Source organism: Leuciscus leuciscus, assembly GCF_965113295.1.
Source record: "Leuciscus leuciscus genome assembly, chromosome: 16".
NCBI classification, from domain to species: domain Eukaryota; kingdom Metazoa; phylum Chordata; class Actinopteri; order Cypriniformes; family Leuciscidae; genus Leuciscus; species Leuciscus leuciscus.
The window spans coordinates 28,940,514-28,956,019 of NC_138740.1; the positions used below are offsets into that span (position 1 = coordinate 28,940,514).

Below are 15,506 nucleotides of genomic sequence, written 5' to 3' on the forward strand. Positions count from 1 at the left end.
TAAATCATAAGATCACAAGCTAGCACTGTGTGAGATGAGCTTAACATTACAATCTCAATTTGAAGCAATCAAAAGCAAAAAGGTGTGTATTAACCCACCTGTAGGAGTCATTGAGGCGAGCGTGTCGCTCAGCCGCCAGGGTACGGATTTGCTCCCAGTTGGTAATGAGTTCGTCTCTTTTCAGGTGGATCTGAGTAGCGTTCTGGGGGTGTGTCTGCTGCAGACGGTCTGCCTCACCACCAAGAGTGTTTACCTGAAGACAGGAGAGCATGTCTACATCATACACAAAGAATGATTGCACATTGCTTAAACATGGGCGTATAACAGAGAGTGCATTAAATTGAATGTACATAAAAAAACAATTAGAGAATAAATGTATAAATTTGATTTGGCCTGCATTGTGAAATAGAAAAAAAAAAAGTTTGTGGATAGGCTGAGACTGACCTTGTCCTCCAAGGCTGCCAAGTCTCTTTCCAGACCTTCGTGTTTCCGGAGCAGGGCTTGAACGCTGGCGAGGTCACGACCAAAATCATCAGACGCCATCAGCTGCTCCTTTTCCTTAATCCAGCTGATTGTCTCATCCACATCCCTGTAGGCCAGAACAGAAAATTTCAGTAATTAAAGGCAATTTTTTATAAAAAGTAGTGATTACATCAGGAACATTCCTTGTTCTCAGAGAAATAGAAAGATTATTAAAACTTTATAGTTATCGTCGTTGGTGTGAACTTACCGATTGAAACGCTGCACCTCAGCAGCTCCAAACAGCTTGCCTTGCCTCTGCTGAGCCAAGCCCTTCAGCCTCTGCCAGGCAGCATTCACCTCCTCCTGCTTCTTCAAGATGAGCTCAGCCTCTGGGTGGTTCTCCTGGGTTAGCTTACCAGCTGCCTGGTTCACCTCGTTCACACGCTCCTCGTGGGCTGCCAGGTCTGTCTGGAACTCCTCAAACTTCTTCTGTAGAACTTCCACATGCTCCAGGTCTTGCCCAAGCTCCTCTGAGGTGGCAATCGCTTCCTGCAAGAAAGTTTCGTCAGTGCGTCTTCAAATATCTTGGGTGAAATTATTTTTCACAATTGACCAAACACGCCTATAGCACAATATATGACGCCTACTATTGTTTCTCACCTTGTCACTGATCCAGTCCAGAGCATCCTCGCACTCACGGAGATACTGCACCAATTTCTGGGCCTGCAGGAGACGCACTCCCTTCTCTTTAGTCTTCTGCAGCAGGAGGTCCCACAGACGGTGAAGCTCCTCTAGACGGGTCTGAGTTTAAAGAGGCGACAAAGACAAGAGAGTTAGGATCAAAACAAAATGCTCTCCTTGTCACACATATTTTTTCTAGGACAGCTCAGATGAAGTCTAGAAATGTTGTTTTCTGAAATAGAAAGTCAGCTTGGACTGTAATAGAAAGACCGAGTAAGGAAGTTGAGGTACACCGGAAAAAAAAACACTGCACGCAGTTCTTTCAAGGGACATGCACTGTCAAAAGAAGCAGAAGAAATTTAAGAAGTTTCACGGCACTCAAGCACCTACTTGAATGAAAGCGCCATAATTGACACTTTTTACTATTGGTCGCTGAGAGGTCCGGTAAGGCGTAAAAGACTGATCCATATAGGATGATGTTAAAAAAACTACAAATTACACTTTTCAGCGTTATGGAAATGTAGCATGTGGTATTAAAAAGAAAGAGTCTCTTACTCGGATGGTTTCAGATGCAAAGTGGCTCTCAGATATCATGAGGTTGCCGGTGTCGTCCAGTTTGATAATGGCCCCAGCGTTAGCCTGCACCTCTGCCTCAAAGGCTTGATGTTTCTGGAGCTTTCCCTAAGAGATGGAAAAAAAGAAAGCTCTGTAAGACAAAAATAATGGTAAAGTCGACGCATACTATGCAGCTCTTAAACTTCTCGTTTTTAAACAATGTATTTTGTGAAGATGCATTTCTTTAGAGAGCTTTGCAACTCTATAAGGCCTAATTTCAACCAACTCCATAATCATCTGCATATGTCACAATATATACTTTTGATAAAAGTCATTGTATGCATGTGTTCAATATGTATTCAAGCTATTATAATCTGATGACTCTACACATAAATTTACTGTTGATTACAGCAGACACCCAGTCAAGGAATTTACAACTTAAGGGAGGAGTCACTTCAGGAACAGGAATGTGTGATAACACATTTTAGTACTTTATTTTTTATTTGTTTCCCTGAGTGATTTACAAGTTGTTCATATATATATATATATATATATATATATATATGAAGAGTTCAGATGCAAAAGCCTCTAAGTGCCATCTGAAATTTCCTTCTAGAATGATAATTTTTATCAAGCTTGTATGTTTATGTTCAGTTATTTCACTTTAATGGCAATGAAAATTACCTATTAATTGTCATTAAAGTGAAATAACTGAACTTCAACATACGAGCTTGAAAAAAATTCAAATTTTAGAAGAAAATTTCAGATAGCACTTAGAGGCTTTTGCATCTGAAGTCGGATTGGGTTGGATTGCAGTTGTTAAGTTTACAACTTGTAAACTTGAGTAGAAGAGTCACTTTGGAACCTTCAAAATTGCTTTTCTCTCACCTGTAGGTTACTGGGGTCCTTGTAGTTCTCATCAGAGGCAATCTGTAGTTTCTCTTGGATCCATTTCTCAAGCTCATCTGCATCTCGACGGAAGAACTGGAACCGGTAAGAGTCCTCGAGTTTCTGTCTTCGCACAGTAGACAGCTCCTTGAAACGACGGTACCGGTCCAGAACCTGCTGTCGGCGCTCCTGGATGTCGTCGGCCGACTCTAGAACTTTGACTCCACTGACATCCATTTTCTAAAAGAGGGCAAAGACTTAATGTTAATAAATTAATCTCCAAATGTCCATGCCAAATGCCCTTCCACATGAATTTGGGCTTAGTAAGCAAAAAATCTATTTTTGAAGAACCTCAGTGTGGCAATCTGATCAGAAAAGAACAAGAGTACAGCAAAAGAGTTCTCTAACAGGAAACAATGGGAATAACTTCCTGGTAATAGCAATAAAAGGACCAATAAAAAAAAAATATTTCACGATAAAATTACAATGTACAATCCAAAGTGGATCAAAACCTTTCATCAAAGTTATACATGAATTTTGAACAATACCCGTTCTTGTCTTAGGACAACTTTGATGAACTTTTTTTGATCCACTTCAAATGTTGACTACTGTATATTATATTTATGCAAATCAATAAAAAAAAAATGACAACACTAAGTCTGTATGAAACAAACACTCACTCGAGGGAGGTACCTAAAACCAAGCGGATATTTTATGAGTTAAAAGACACAACTCTCCCCAGCAATGGCCAACAGCTGAGCACATGGGGGGCCAGGCGGACATTCCTCACGCTTCTGAGCAAACCAGCACAAAGAGAGTGCTGCCATCAGCCCCCCACTGACTCTGAACACAACCCCCCACCAATCCAAAGCCCAATCCAACTGCATTTGTCCCATACTGTCAGTAGGGTGGGGGCGTTGTGATTTCAGCTGCATTTGAGGGTGGAGGGGATGTTATGGCGCTTTTCCACTACACAGTACCAGCTCGCCTCGGCTCGCCTCGACTCGACTCGACTCGGCTCTGTTTGGTTTTCCACTATGTAAAAGTTGTACCTGTACCTGCTTCCAGGTACTTTTTTTCGTACCACCTCCGGCGAGGTTCTAAGCGAGCTGAGGCGATACTAAAATGTGACGTGAAAACAAGGCAGACTGCTGATTGGTCAGAGAGAATCGTCACTATTCACTGCGTCATCATTGCACGCGCCAGACGGAGTATCCTGAATAAAAAACAGCAAAAACATCCAAAAACAGCATACACTCGATTTCCTCCATTGTCCTGTGTGTGTGGGTAGCGGGTGTGTCTCGCGCGTCTCGCGTAAAAGATTAAGTCACGGCAGTTTCCTGCGGCGTCGCTATGACGACCTGGTACTATTGTGGAGGTACTATCTGCAATGGAAAACGGAGCGAAAAGCGAGCCGAGCCGAGCCGAGCTGAGTCGAGTCGAGGCGAGGCGAGCCGAGGCGAGCTGGTACTGTGTAGTGGAAAAGCGCCATTAGTGTCCAGAATGACTGAACCAAAGATGGGTCCCACCCAGGTTACAGCAAATGTCTCTGTAGCTCTTTTTCTACCAATAGCATGAAGCTGGATGATCTAGAACCGTTCCAAATGTTTCCACAGCAGATCTCAACAGCATAATCTCAACAGCATCTTATTCTGATGCAAAAAACAAACAAACCAAGGTTGTTGTTGACACTGGAAACATTGCACAATGACTCAATTATATTCTCAAAAATCTTTGTACTCATAAATAAAGACCATGATGTGTCATGTTTATTTGTAGTTAGGTAATATGATGATAAAAGCTGTTATGAGCTGATTTTCAGATAGGTTCAATCTCGATCTCCAGACTGACTGGATTTCTTGGAATGCAAGGTCTGCTGCTGATCCATTTAAGAAGAAGTCTTAAGTGATAAAAAGCTAACCGAGGACAAGGGTAGAAGAATTCACTTCACACACAGGTGTGAACATCTGGAGTCATTCCACACATATGTGTGAACAAATGAACATTCTTCATCTGTTTCAGTAATAGCATGGCAACATATTAACCCTTTCTGTGTTTTTATTTATTCATTTATTTAAGGCTAAATGCTATTTTCATGGCAAATAAACTATAATAAACAAACTCCTGGAATTACACACCACCACTTAAAACCAGAGAAGATTTTAAAACACTAGGCTTCATACATTTGCCGAAAATCTGATCATACACTAAACGCCACTTCACTCGTGCTGGTAGAATGTGTGTAGTGATGTTGCCACTCAGGATTGGTCACTTGTTTGTTGCCTGGCAGCCAGTTTCTCTATAAATGGCAAAGCACAATATTTGAGTGAAGTTAATAATAAAATTAAAATAAATATTTGATCAGCCTCCATAACACGGTCGCTATTTACATCTCATATTGTCTGTAAAGCAATGATTTTGTTCAATTTTGTATTCATTCCAACGAGCTCTGTGACCCACAGTGGAAAATTAAACCATATCTGTACCGGCAGGGCCGGATCGGCATGGAATGGAACGGTTAAGCAATGAGAACGGTTTGGCCTGATGGAGGAAAAGCAGCTAATATGTTCTAAAATCGCTCAAAATATCAAACCTGTTTTATATCTCCAACTGGATGGAATCAAAATCTGTGGCCATCATACACAATACGAAATCTGTCAATTCCAACTGCTCAAAATCTTCGGACTGGTGATGACTTTAGACAACTAGCTCATCCAGACTGCAAATCGGGACAAAAATCTGTGCAAAAGTCATGTATATAAAAAAAAAAGTTTCATTCAATTTCTAAATTTGACAAAAGCATTGTTGTGTGACTGCATGTGGATGTTGTCAGGCATCACATGCTAAGATCATTTAAGGGCCGTGTGCTCCATTTGCTGAAGCGAATCCATTATAGGACGTGTTTGGGGAGGGTTCAGGCTAATCCAAGGCCAGAGAAACTAACAAAACAGCATTTTTAACAATGTGAAGAGTGGCCAGACTATGGAGTCAGCCATGCAATGCACTGTCAGCCTGGATCAATACAGTCTTTTGTTATGCTGGCCAGAACTGCCATCTTTCCATTATAACCCCCCATGTGGATAGAAGAAATGAGGGAAATAAAGGAAAAGATGGTGGAACGGGGGGCCGAATGGGAGGAAAGAGAAGATGGCGGTCATCATGCTAAATATGGAAGAGACAGAAACAGCAAAGGTTTATGAAGAGAATTAACCACAGGAGATCAGCCCAATCAGTGGCTGCTATGTACAAAACATCCGCTTAATATAATGACGGGAGAATAGAAAAGAGAAAGCAGATAAGGAAGTGATTAGCTAATGGCTGATCCATTAGTGAGGTCCTTGACTCAATCATAACTTCAACCCATCCAGATGAGAAACGTGATGAACGACCGAAGATCTAATGCACAGCTTGCGCTTTACTGAAACATTTTGTTTTAGTCCAGATCAGCTGGGTGCATGCCGCCCTTCCCCCTCCCAGCCTCTCCCAAAACAATCCCATCTCAATGTCCGCTCAGATCAGACAGGAGATTACGACCAGCTCAGCCTGGTTTCAGTCCGACAGGTCTGTGGGGATAGGTGTCATGACCACGGATCTGTACCGTTAAATTTAAGCCGGCAACTGTGCGTTGGAAAAAACGCAATAGGCCACACCCATGTGCGGATCAAAAGTCAGCAGACGTGCACACTCAACCCGTGATATGTCTTTAAAAACCATGCAATCTCAGTATTCATTTTGTGACACTGTATTTAAAATACTTAAACATGAAATAAGAGTTACAAAGTTAAATACACAAACAATGTAATAAAAACTCACTGTAATACAAAGCTACGCGCTCACGAGTGCCTCACTGCAGTCCAGCTGTAGCAACAGATAGCGCTTCTAAACGCGACTGCGTACTAGTGATAACACAAACTCACACTTTCGTCTCCCTCCTCGTTCCTCTCTATCATTTGTCTTAGTCTGTTGCTTCTGAATCCAACTGAATACGGCAGTACAGCAGCACTCTGGAATATTCCCCTCTCGTTCCCACGAGCTCATTCATTGAGCACAGCACTTCAGTAACTGCCTCTTACATTCCCAACACATGATGACACAGGCAAAGTCCAACCTCTCGCCCTCCTGCAATACAGTGGCCATTTATGATTTATGAACAGGCAACCATTACAAGAGCTTTAGAACATGACATGTTGAAAACCATTTCATCTTCTGAGGTTTGTTAATAAAAAAACAACAACCATCTTTGCTGTTTTACAACCATTATGGTCAGAACCACAAACCAAAAAAAGGAAGTATGAGCAGTCAATGGAATAATTTTAAAAAACCTATGGGAAGTCAATGGGGCCCATCAACTATTTGGTTACCGACATTCTTCAAAATATCTTCCTTGTGTGTTCAGCAGAAGAAAGAAATTCATACAGGTTTTGAACAACTTGAGGGTGAGTAAGTGATGACAGAATTTTCATTATTTTTGGGTGAACTATCACTATAAGGATATTCCCACTCCACCCAGACAATCAGGACTCTCTAATAGCGACAAGACTGTTATTCCCATTCTCCTGATAATGAGGTTGTCCTCTGATAGACATTCTTAAGATTCTCTCAGAGAAGAGCTGGGATATTAATAACCACAAGCCTGAAGGTGACACAGATTTCCAAAGCAGTATACATGTGATGGTAACAATGTGTGAGACTGAACCAATCAGGTAAAACTAGAACATCAAAGTGAGTCAATTATAAAGCCCCATTCACACCGCCAGGACACACAGTGATAAAGCGACATGATCCCATTCATTTTCAATGGAGAGCTGGCGACTTCCGGCGACACGAGCGAGTGACCGCTGGCAGAATTGTAGGCATGTCAAGTGACGTGAATCACGCGACAAAAGTTCTGAAAAGTTTATGCAAATGAGCAGCGAATTTTGCAAGCGACAACCAATAGGAGTGAAGACTGTTAGTGGAGCTCACGTCATCATCTCGAGTGCAGACAAGACAGGACAGAGTTCTAGAGCGATTTCACTGTTTTATATGATTTGACTATAACATGGATATAATAAAATGATGTGTGGAAAAGAAATTGTCGGCAGTCTCAGGGGCCATTCACATTTTGCGTCTAAAAACATAAGGAAAACGCCTGCCGTGCTGCTTTCTCCTCCATTTAAAAGCGCTCGAGTATTGTGTCTGCCGTCGCTAAGCAATCATAAGCCTCGTTCTCCATTAAGACATGTACAGATAAATGGATAAATGGAATCCAGCCCTTGCATGAGCTCTACTACTAGATATATTTATTAAGATGAGAAGAAGAAGAAAAACGCCCTGTACAGATGTGATTTTCGTCCATCTTTGCTGAGCTTTCAATGTTTTCAAGAATTGGTTGTTTCTTGTCACATGACCTGCTGTGCGCTTGCAGCATTCTGAACAGGTGAGATTTTTTTCATCTGGCTGCGGCACAGTCATGCCTGGAAAAAAATGAGCACGTCACTCTCTACGTGAGCGCACTTGTCATGCATTTACATGTAAAATACGACCTTGAGCGTGAGCGACCTACGACCTTGAGCGTGCAAAAGACGAGATGTGGAACGTCTACATCTACTACGTGGAAGTAGTGAGTTTGATTCATACATTGATAGTTTGTGTTAATTGTGTTGTCAATATGAAGCAGCGAGCAGTTTAGCACTGCTGTAGTTCATATTACAGTTTCCCCTGCATTATGTTTATTATTAGGGACAAGAACATTTATTATTTGTCGGTTTCAAATGATGTTTAAGTCATTTTTGGCAGTATGAGTGAGTTTAATTCGTTGATTGATCGATCGTTAATCTAGTTAATGATTTAATGAACCGAGCACTGCTGTAGTTTATATCACAACACTCTCTAACAGCAAAATGCTACTTTTAATTCTTTTAAGTCTAATTCCTAGTCAAATTAGAATGATAGCTAAGTTTTATATATCATTTGTGATTGCATTTTCTAAAGATATGGAAAGACGTGCGTGCAGTCTACCAATAACATTAGAGTGACAGCACTGGGAACGCCCACCACAAGAGCCTTCACAGAACAGAGACTAGCGACATATAACGACAAAGTCGCTGGTGGTGTGAACAGGGCTTAAGGTAACACTGCTAAGACAACAAGATTCTTATCAGATCACAAGGTAAAAAAAAAAAAAAAAATGCAGTGATGTAATAAGACACCCATTTCCTCAAGCATTCCTTTTTCATAACATGGATGGATACCATACTCCAAACATCAGTGTTCAGCAAGAGTGAAGCACATATCATCATTAAACTCACTCCCACTATCAACCTGGGAATACCGAGAACTAAGTAAGGTCACGCTGAAAGCCTGGAAGTTTCCATGGTAACACATCTGTTTCCGAGGGGCGCTGACGTCTAAATGGGAGGATGCAGGCCTAAGGAATTTAGAGGAAACGGGTGGGATGTCTCCAAGGATTTAGTTTGGCTAATAGTAACTGTTCGAAGAGTCCAAAAAGCTGAAATAATAGCAGTTTTGCCGGGAGATCTAGAGATATGCTCATATTATTTCAGTCCTTTATCCTGTTAACTCGTTTCGAAAAGGCTTCTTTATTGATTGAGATTTGAAAGCTCCACGAACCCCGAGAATGATGATGCACTCAAACCGAGCCCATCCTAAACATGAAATATTTATGATTATATTGAGCTGCAGGGGAAAAAAAAGGTTCACTTGCAGCCTATCACAGCTGCCCAGGGATCAAAACATCACACGCAGGCGGATTTCAAGAGATTAAATCCGTGGCAGCATGTCAACTAGGGTACCATCATGCAGAACACACCCACTCAAACCATGCAACAAACACAAACAGCCTATAATAAACCAGCACTTCCATGCATTAAATATACAAAAAGCACCCAAAGACCTCACAAATTCATAATATCCTGTTACTTACTTTAAGCCCAGGTTCTATGTGCAATGATGTTTCTTAAGATGAAGATGGGTGCATGAGTATGCAGAAAACAAAACCTCACTCTCACTGCATTTGTCTAACCATCTCCTCTCCCTCTCGCTGCAGTGCTGACAAAAGCATCAGCGCTGCAGTGACGGCCTCTGTGGGGAGACAGCCAAGGTACAGCCCAACCCATGCGTCTCTCTTTTTGAGAGAATAAGAACTTTCTACACTGACAATGCAAACACTTTACAATTATTTTCTCATTGCTACTACACAGCAAATCAGGGCAGAACACAAAGATACCAACATAATCTCATGGCAATTCGTAACTATTTTACATTTTGCCAAATTGGTTGTTAATTCGTATGATCTCATTCGTAAGTTTCCACATTATCTTCTTACGCCCCTGTGACAGGTACGTTTATGGGTGGGGTTAGGGGTGGACCTTCACGCTTGCTTTTTTTCTAATAATCATACATTTTTGAACGATTCACATATTGTAAAATAGTCACGTATTCCTGTGAGATCAGGTTGGAGACGCAAACTCACATATTTTACCTTCAGTTTGGGTTTAAGAAACGTGGACATGGTAACAGGTGTCTTGGGGATGGCTACAAGGCGTAATGCAAAACATTATTATTGATTAAGACATTGAGACTGGTTAATAAAAATAGAACCGGGACAAATGCACATGAACCATTTAATATATGCAAAATTCACTGCTTATGTGAGCCAAAGTAGAGCATGCGGTCTTATAGCAGCTCATGCAACACAATAACGCAACACAGACCGCAAGAAAGAGACCATCTGATACATATCAAAGTGACAACGTAGACCACTTCAGGTTTGTGTTACACCACCAGGATGCAACCTAAAACCAGAACAATAGCACAACACACAGGCTTTGGTCTGTTTTCTATCATGTACAGCCATACAAGACACCATCCATGTTTAAATGTGCAACAATAAAGTGATTATTTCCAAAAACCAGAGTATGGACTTAATCGAGGAAGATGTTTACACGAGCTTTGACTTACCTTTTCACTCCCATTTACATGCAGTTTTCATTATTCTGATTATACACACTATTTGTTCGCCGGCTCTTTGGTATCCGGTTTGGTGACGCTCTTAAAAATGTCTCCATTTCAATGTTTTTGATCATCAATTTACTACATTTTATTGGTGACGTGCAACGTTTTCAACATGAATTCAGTTTTTTTCAGCACCCCAAAACTGCACATGCGCACTATGGTCAGAGTGGAATAAATGTGATTAAAGTCTTTGCATGCCTAAATAAAATAAGAAATGTTTTACTACGATTCTGGTTGCTATAATTATGAGCTTAATCACATCAATTCCATTCGATCAGTCAAAGTATTTTGTTTACATGAGTATAGTTTAAAGTTTAATCTAAATATTGCCTAAATGTGAGTGTGTATGATGTAAACATAGTCAGTGACTGATCACTGATTATTAATCTGCATCATTATGAACACAGAGCTGCTATGAATTTAATAAAGTATTGTTCAAGTGGCACCCTATGACCTGCACAAACTAATAGTCTCTAATAGTCATAAGGAAATTAAAAAAAAATCATCATCAGGATTGGTTTAACATCTTAAACCAAGATTTCTATAATATTGTGGTGTCAAACAACTATTTGCCTCATTTATTTTCAATAAGCAGCACAGACTAAGTATGGGACCCTGACACTTGGGAGGGGTCAACCAAAATAGTTACGCAGCTGCACTTGCAATGGCAACACGTCCCAGAGGACACCCCCACCCTTACGAAGACCCTGCGTGTTGTGAGTTACGTTACGTTATGAGACCGGAGACCACACCCTTTGAAAGATTCTCAACAATTTCAGCATGCATGCCATCAGGCTCGGAGGAAACAGGATGGGGAGTGAACACTAGACCGTCTACACGGTTAAACAGAGACCGACAAAAGTGCTAAATTCCAGACGCTGACGGGCAGTGCAAGGTTATTTCATAATGCGTAACTTCACTAAGGCACCAGATCTGAAAACAGACACTAGGCCTGAAGTGCTGATTAAAGGCAACTAAAAATCTGACTTGAAAAGTCATTATTGGAGATTGACCGATATAGCTTTTTTAAGACTGATATAGATTAGTTATGTGTCTGATAAAAGATATTCGGAACAAAATTTTAACTACTGTTTTTTGGCATAATAATTCATCATTACACCAAAACAACTAATGCCCAAATATCAGTAAAATTAAAATACTGATCAAACCAATTTTTGGTCTATCTCTACATATTACAATGAATAAGAGGCCCAGTGTGAAACTGTGAATATTGAACAGCTTAAAAGCAATGCATGCTAATGTCCGAACACAAAAAACATTCATCTTTTTGGCTTCTGGGGCTTTTTCATAAGCTCAGCAGGGCTGTTGGTATGTCAGCAGTTGGCATGCATATTAAGTCACTCACTGCTTCACCATAAAAGTCTATGGGTTCAAAAAGCAATGGTACAAATCGTTAAAACCTTGCAGGCATGTTCAGAGGCTGTAATCATTTTTTCCCCAAAGAAAAAGAGTTAACATAAGCCAGAAGACAATGAAGTGGAAAATTTAATATACTGACAATATAACAAAGACTACGCAAGACTATACTTTGCCTGCTCATATCCATTCACACGATTAAGCCTGATATGTGCAGAATTTATGTAGCATACTTAGTTTATTAATAATAATTTAAACATTGTTGTTATTAACTGTTTTCCAACATTCATTTCAAAGTAACCATCATCCACTTAAAAACACACAGACACAGCTATGGTTAAGTTAAATATGCAACTGTGTTAATAATAAATGGTAAGAAGACCATCAGAAAACAATAAAAGCAGAGCCAAAGCTCAGGCCTCATATCAGAGCAATAATCCAATGACAGACAGAGAGAGAAAAAGGCGCTGGGCGGATCCTCTATAGCCTGAATGCATATACGTCAATAAATGTACATTAACCCAATGAAAATACACAAATTGCGTGTTCTGTATCGGTAGAACAAGATACGTTGTTGAAATAAATGCCTTTCTTTGGAGGAGCATTTGTAATTGGAGGAGGTTGCTGGTTTATTTGCATGTACAAATGCCTTCCAAACCCAATTAATATAATTAAATAAGGTTTTATTTAATAATTTAAAACGTCTCTGTAGTCCTATAGATTTAAATGAATCTTGTTGCACATTGTACTGTATCCGTGTATAATGTTTAATTTATAATCTAGCCGTGTATTGTATATGGGTTAGCTCTGCAGCTAACGACTCCATTGGGCAGGGCAATGAAAGCTCGTCTGAGACAACATTAACGCGTGATGTTCGCACAACAATGTAATAACAGTATATTTATAACAGAAAGAAAGAAATGTGCTGTTCTAGATAACATTAAACAGATGGAAATGGTGGCTAAAACGCCCAGCACGGCCCTTCGCATTGCAAACGCGAAATAAACCAAACCATTGTTTTAGTTTGCAATAAAACGTCCTCTATTTGTGTTTTGTTTGTAAAAATGCACAACTGTACAAATGAAATTTGGTGTAATAGCCTACCTTGCTGGAGGTTTTGCTCTATTTTTCTGAGGCTGGGTGAAAACGGGTGGCGACCTGAGCGAATGAAATAGCAGCGTAGCCCGAGCTATCGACTGAAACGAGCTGCGCGAGACAGTGACATCATGCACTGCAGCAACCAGCCGAACGCTGACGGAAAATGCCGAAGCGGACTAGAGCGCCCCATAGTGCTCCCCTCCCACTCAAATTAGATTTAAAAGCTCTGTGTTCTACATTAAACAAAAATACGTTTATTTATAGTCATAGATATATATAAGAGATATAAATGTTGGCTCATTTGGTTTTTGCAATTTGCTGCTGAAAGTCAATTTAGCATGTTTGATCAATAGCTATCATTTGGTGAATTTCCTGACTGTACCTAATTAATTTAATTGATTCTGCATCTTTTTTTTTATTCCTGGCACTGCAGTTCTCCTGGTCCAGAAAAAATGCTGCCATTATAGATTTGGTATCTAGGCTTTCTGCTGTAACACAGTGTCTTGGCACATCCAGATGAAATTGTTGAGAAATGCCTATATAGGCTAAAATAAGGATGATAATAAAAAATTTTTAAAAATAATCTGAGATACATTGAAACAGTTTCTGAAGCAAAAACAGCTATGTAGTCAGACGTGAGGACAGATGACATCATTTTCTTTCCTGAGTCTGACAAAGCACAATGTTCAAGTAGAACCTTCTGGAAGGGAGTACAAATTAAAGAAGACAATTTTTCAAATATAATTATCTCCCAATGAGGGAAATAGAGAACACAGAATTCAAAAGAGCCAGAAATATCATAAAGAAGGTCTGTAGAAGCAAGAAGAGCTTTGGCTTGTAAAATAAATTGTAATGACCCACAATAGTTAAAATAGCCTACATGTTTGAAATTAAATTCAGTCCTTTTTTTTTTTTTTTGGTAAGTCCTATATTCACATAGTATTCACACATCTTTTGAAACCTTAAATTGCAAATCACTCAAGTCTAGACTCTAGAGTCGTTCAAAGTGGTTGTCTTTGATGGCCCAATTTTGTCTATTGTTTTGGAGACTTATGCTGTTTTGTTTCTAAAAGGTCCATGTCATGAATGTGTGTGAAACTATGAGGGGGAGGGGTACAGAGAATGTAGCAAGGAGAAGCAAAATAGTTGCAACATCTTCCTTGAGAAAACAATGTAACATTTGAACAATTTGTTAAAAATAAATGGAATCATTAAAGACGCAAGTTTAAATCAATTTGGGCAAATTTATGATGTAAATGTTGAGTTAAGACTAAGTTCAAACTAAATTAAGTTTCCCTAACAGAAAAATAACCCATATGACTAGCCTACATGCTACTTAGACTTTTAGACTGCTGCGAAAAAAAGCTCAATCCTGCAACCATTATGTAAATAAAACACAAATGTCTCTATTCACGACATTTGTGTGTGTGTAGATCGGCCATTACCACCTCTTACATGAATGAGAACCATCAATAGCCTCCCAGTGTATAAAGCATAAGATTCCTCAGCACAGCAGGCCTTCATTACTCTGGCCTCAGCACTTCGGTTAACGTCTGTAAGCAGAGTTGAGGAGATGCCAGCGTGTGATTTCTGCGGATACGGCCCGGATGAGAATATCGACGGTATCTCATTCTACAAGTAAGCATGTGATCAGTTTGTTTGATGGTAAAACAACACCTTTCTGTTACTGATGATGATCCTGTTTCTCTCAGATTCCCATTACAAGAAGAGCATCGCCGCCATTGGCTAGTCAATATGAGGAGGGATGCGGAATGGACTCCATCTGAATCCTCTTCCCTGTGCTCCGCTCATTTCACTCCGGATTGTTTTGAATCTGGATCTCCGCGTTTACACTCAGACGCGATTCCGACTATATTTAATTTTACACAGTCCACGGTAAGTCTATCTTTTTATCTATGGAGGACAGACTTTGGTATAGGCCTATTGAGTAATGTATGTGTTTAATTGACACTGAAATATTGTGACAACTAGCCTTCCCTATGTGTAATATTTTATCCACGAAGAACCTTAGAAGGTTCTGGTTTAACAAACAATAATGTAAACATTCTATTTTATAAATTCACACTCTTTGTGTTTCAGATTCAGATTCTAAAGGACACTGAAAATATGCTTCCACACCAAGGAGCATCCGAGTCAACCGACTCATCCAGATCACCCTGCTGTGACTGTTATAAACGTCTTCAGGCCACAGAAAGAAATTACCAGCTGAAATTAGCTGCTGCTCAGCTTCAGATAAAAGAGTACAAAAAGAATCTGGTTGAGGAGTCACGGAAAGCAACGCAATGGCAGAAGAGAGCAATAGTTTTGAAGAGTGCAATCAGAGCAATGAAACAAAGGGGGTCAATAATACCTGCAACAAGAAAAACTTCTACACCTAAAACTAATAATTAGGACTGAAATATATTTGG

At 40.0% G+C, this 15,506-nt stretch overlaps 2 protein-coding genes across 12 annotated transcripts in view; one reads left to right on the plus strand and one right to left on the minus strand.

Moving 5' to 3' along the window:
* The window catches only part of sptan1 (spectrin alpha, non-erythrocytic 1), a 32,874-nt gene extending 19,635 nt beyond the window's left edge, over positions 1-13,239 (minus strand). For 3 of the 10 annotated variants that reach the window (XM_082140187.1, XM_082140190.1, XM_082140185.1), the window contains exons 1-7: positions 6,504-6,817; positions 2,587-2,826; positions 1,699-1,824; positions 1,123-1,263; positions 731-1,011; positions 445-589; positions 99-253 (exon numbers count right to left, since the gene is read on the minus strand). In XM_082140187.1, coding sequence (XP_081996313.1) covers positions 99-253; positions 445-589; positions 731-1,011; positions 1,123-1,263; positions 1,699-1,824; positions 2,587-2,826; positions 6,504-6,536 — 1,121 coding nt within the window. In that variant the 5' untranslated portion in view covers positions 6,537-6,817. Of the gene's footprint in view, positions 1-98; positions 254-444; positions 590-730; positions 1,012-1,122; positions 1,264-1,698; positions 1,825-2,586; positions 2,827-6,503; positions 6,834-9,511; positions 9,648-13,083 lie in introns of those variants that run through there. The other 7 variants (XM_082140188.1, XM_082140189.1, XM_082140184.1 and 4 more) reach the window with 7 other exon arrangements.
* LOC309477117 (THAP domain-containing protein 2) lies at positions 9,912-15,489 on the plus strand (the record flags this gene model as incomplete). Of its 2 annotated transcripts, none has more annotated exons than XM_082140277.1 (4): positions 9,912-11,497; positions 14,591-14,715; positions 14,790-14,973; positions 15,178-15,489. In XM_082140277.1, exons 2-4 carry the CDS (start codon positions 14,651-14,653, stop codon positions 15,487-15,489), a joined length of 561 nt encoding a protein of 186 aa, XP_081996403.1. In that variant the 5' UTR covers positions 9,912-11,497; positions 14,591-14,650. The 2 variants fall into 2 exon arrangements, with proteins under 2 accessions (XP_081996403.1, XP_081996402.1); XM_082140276.1 differs by having other exon boundaries at positions 14,594-14,715.
* Between the last annotated feature and the right edge of the window lie 17 nt (positions 15,490-15,506).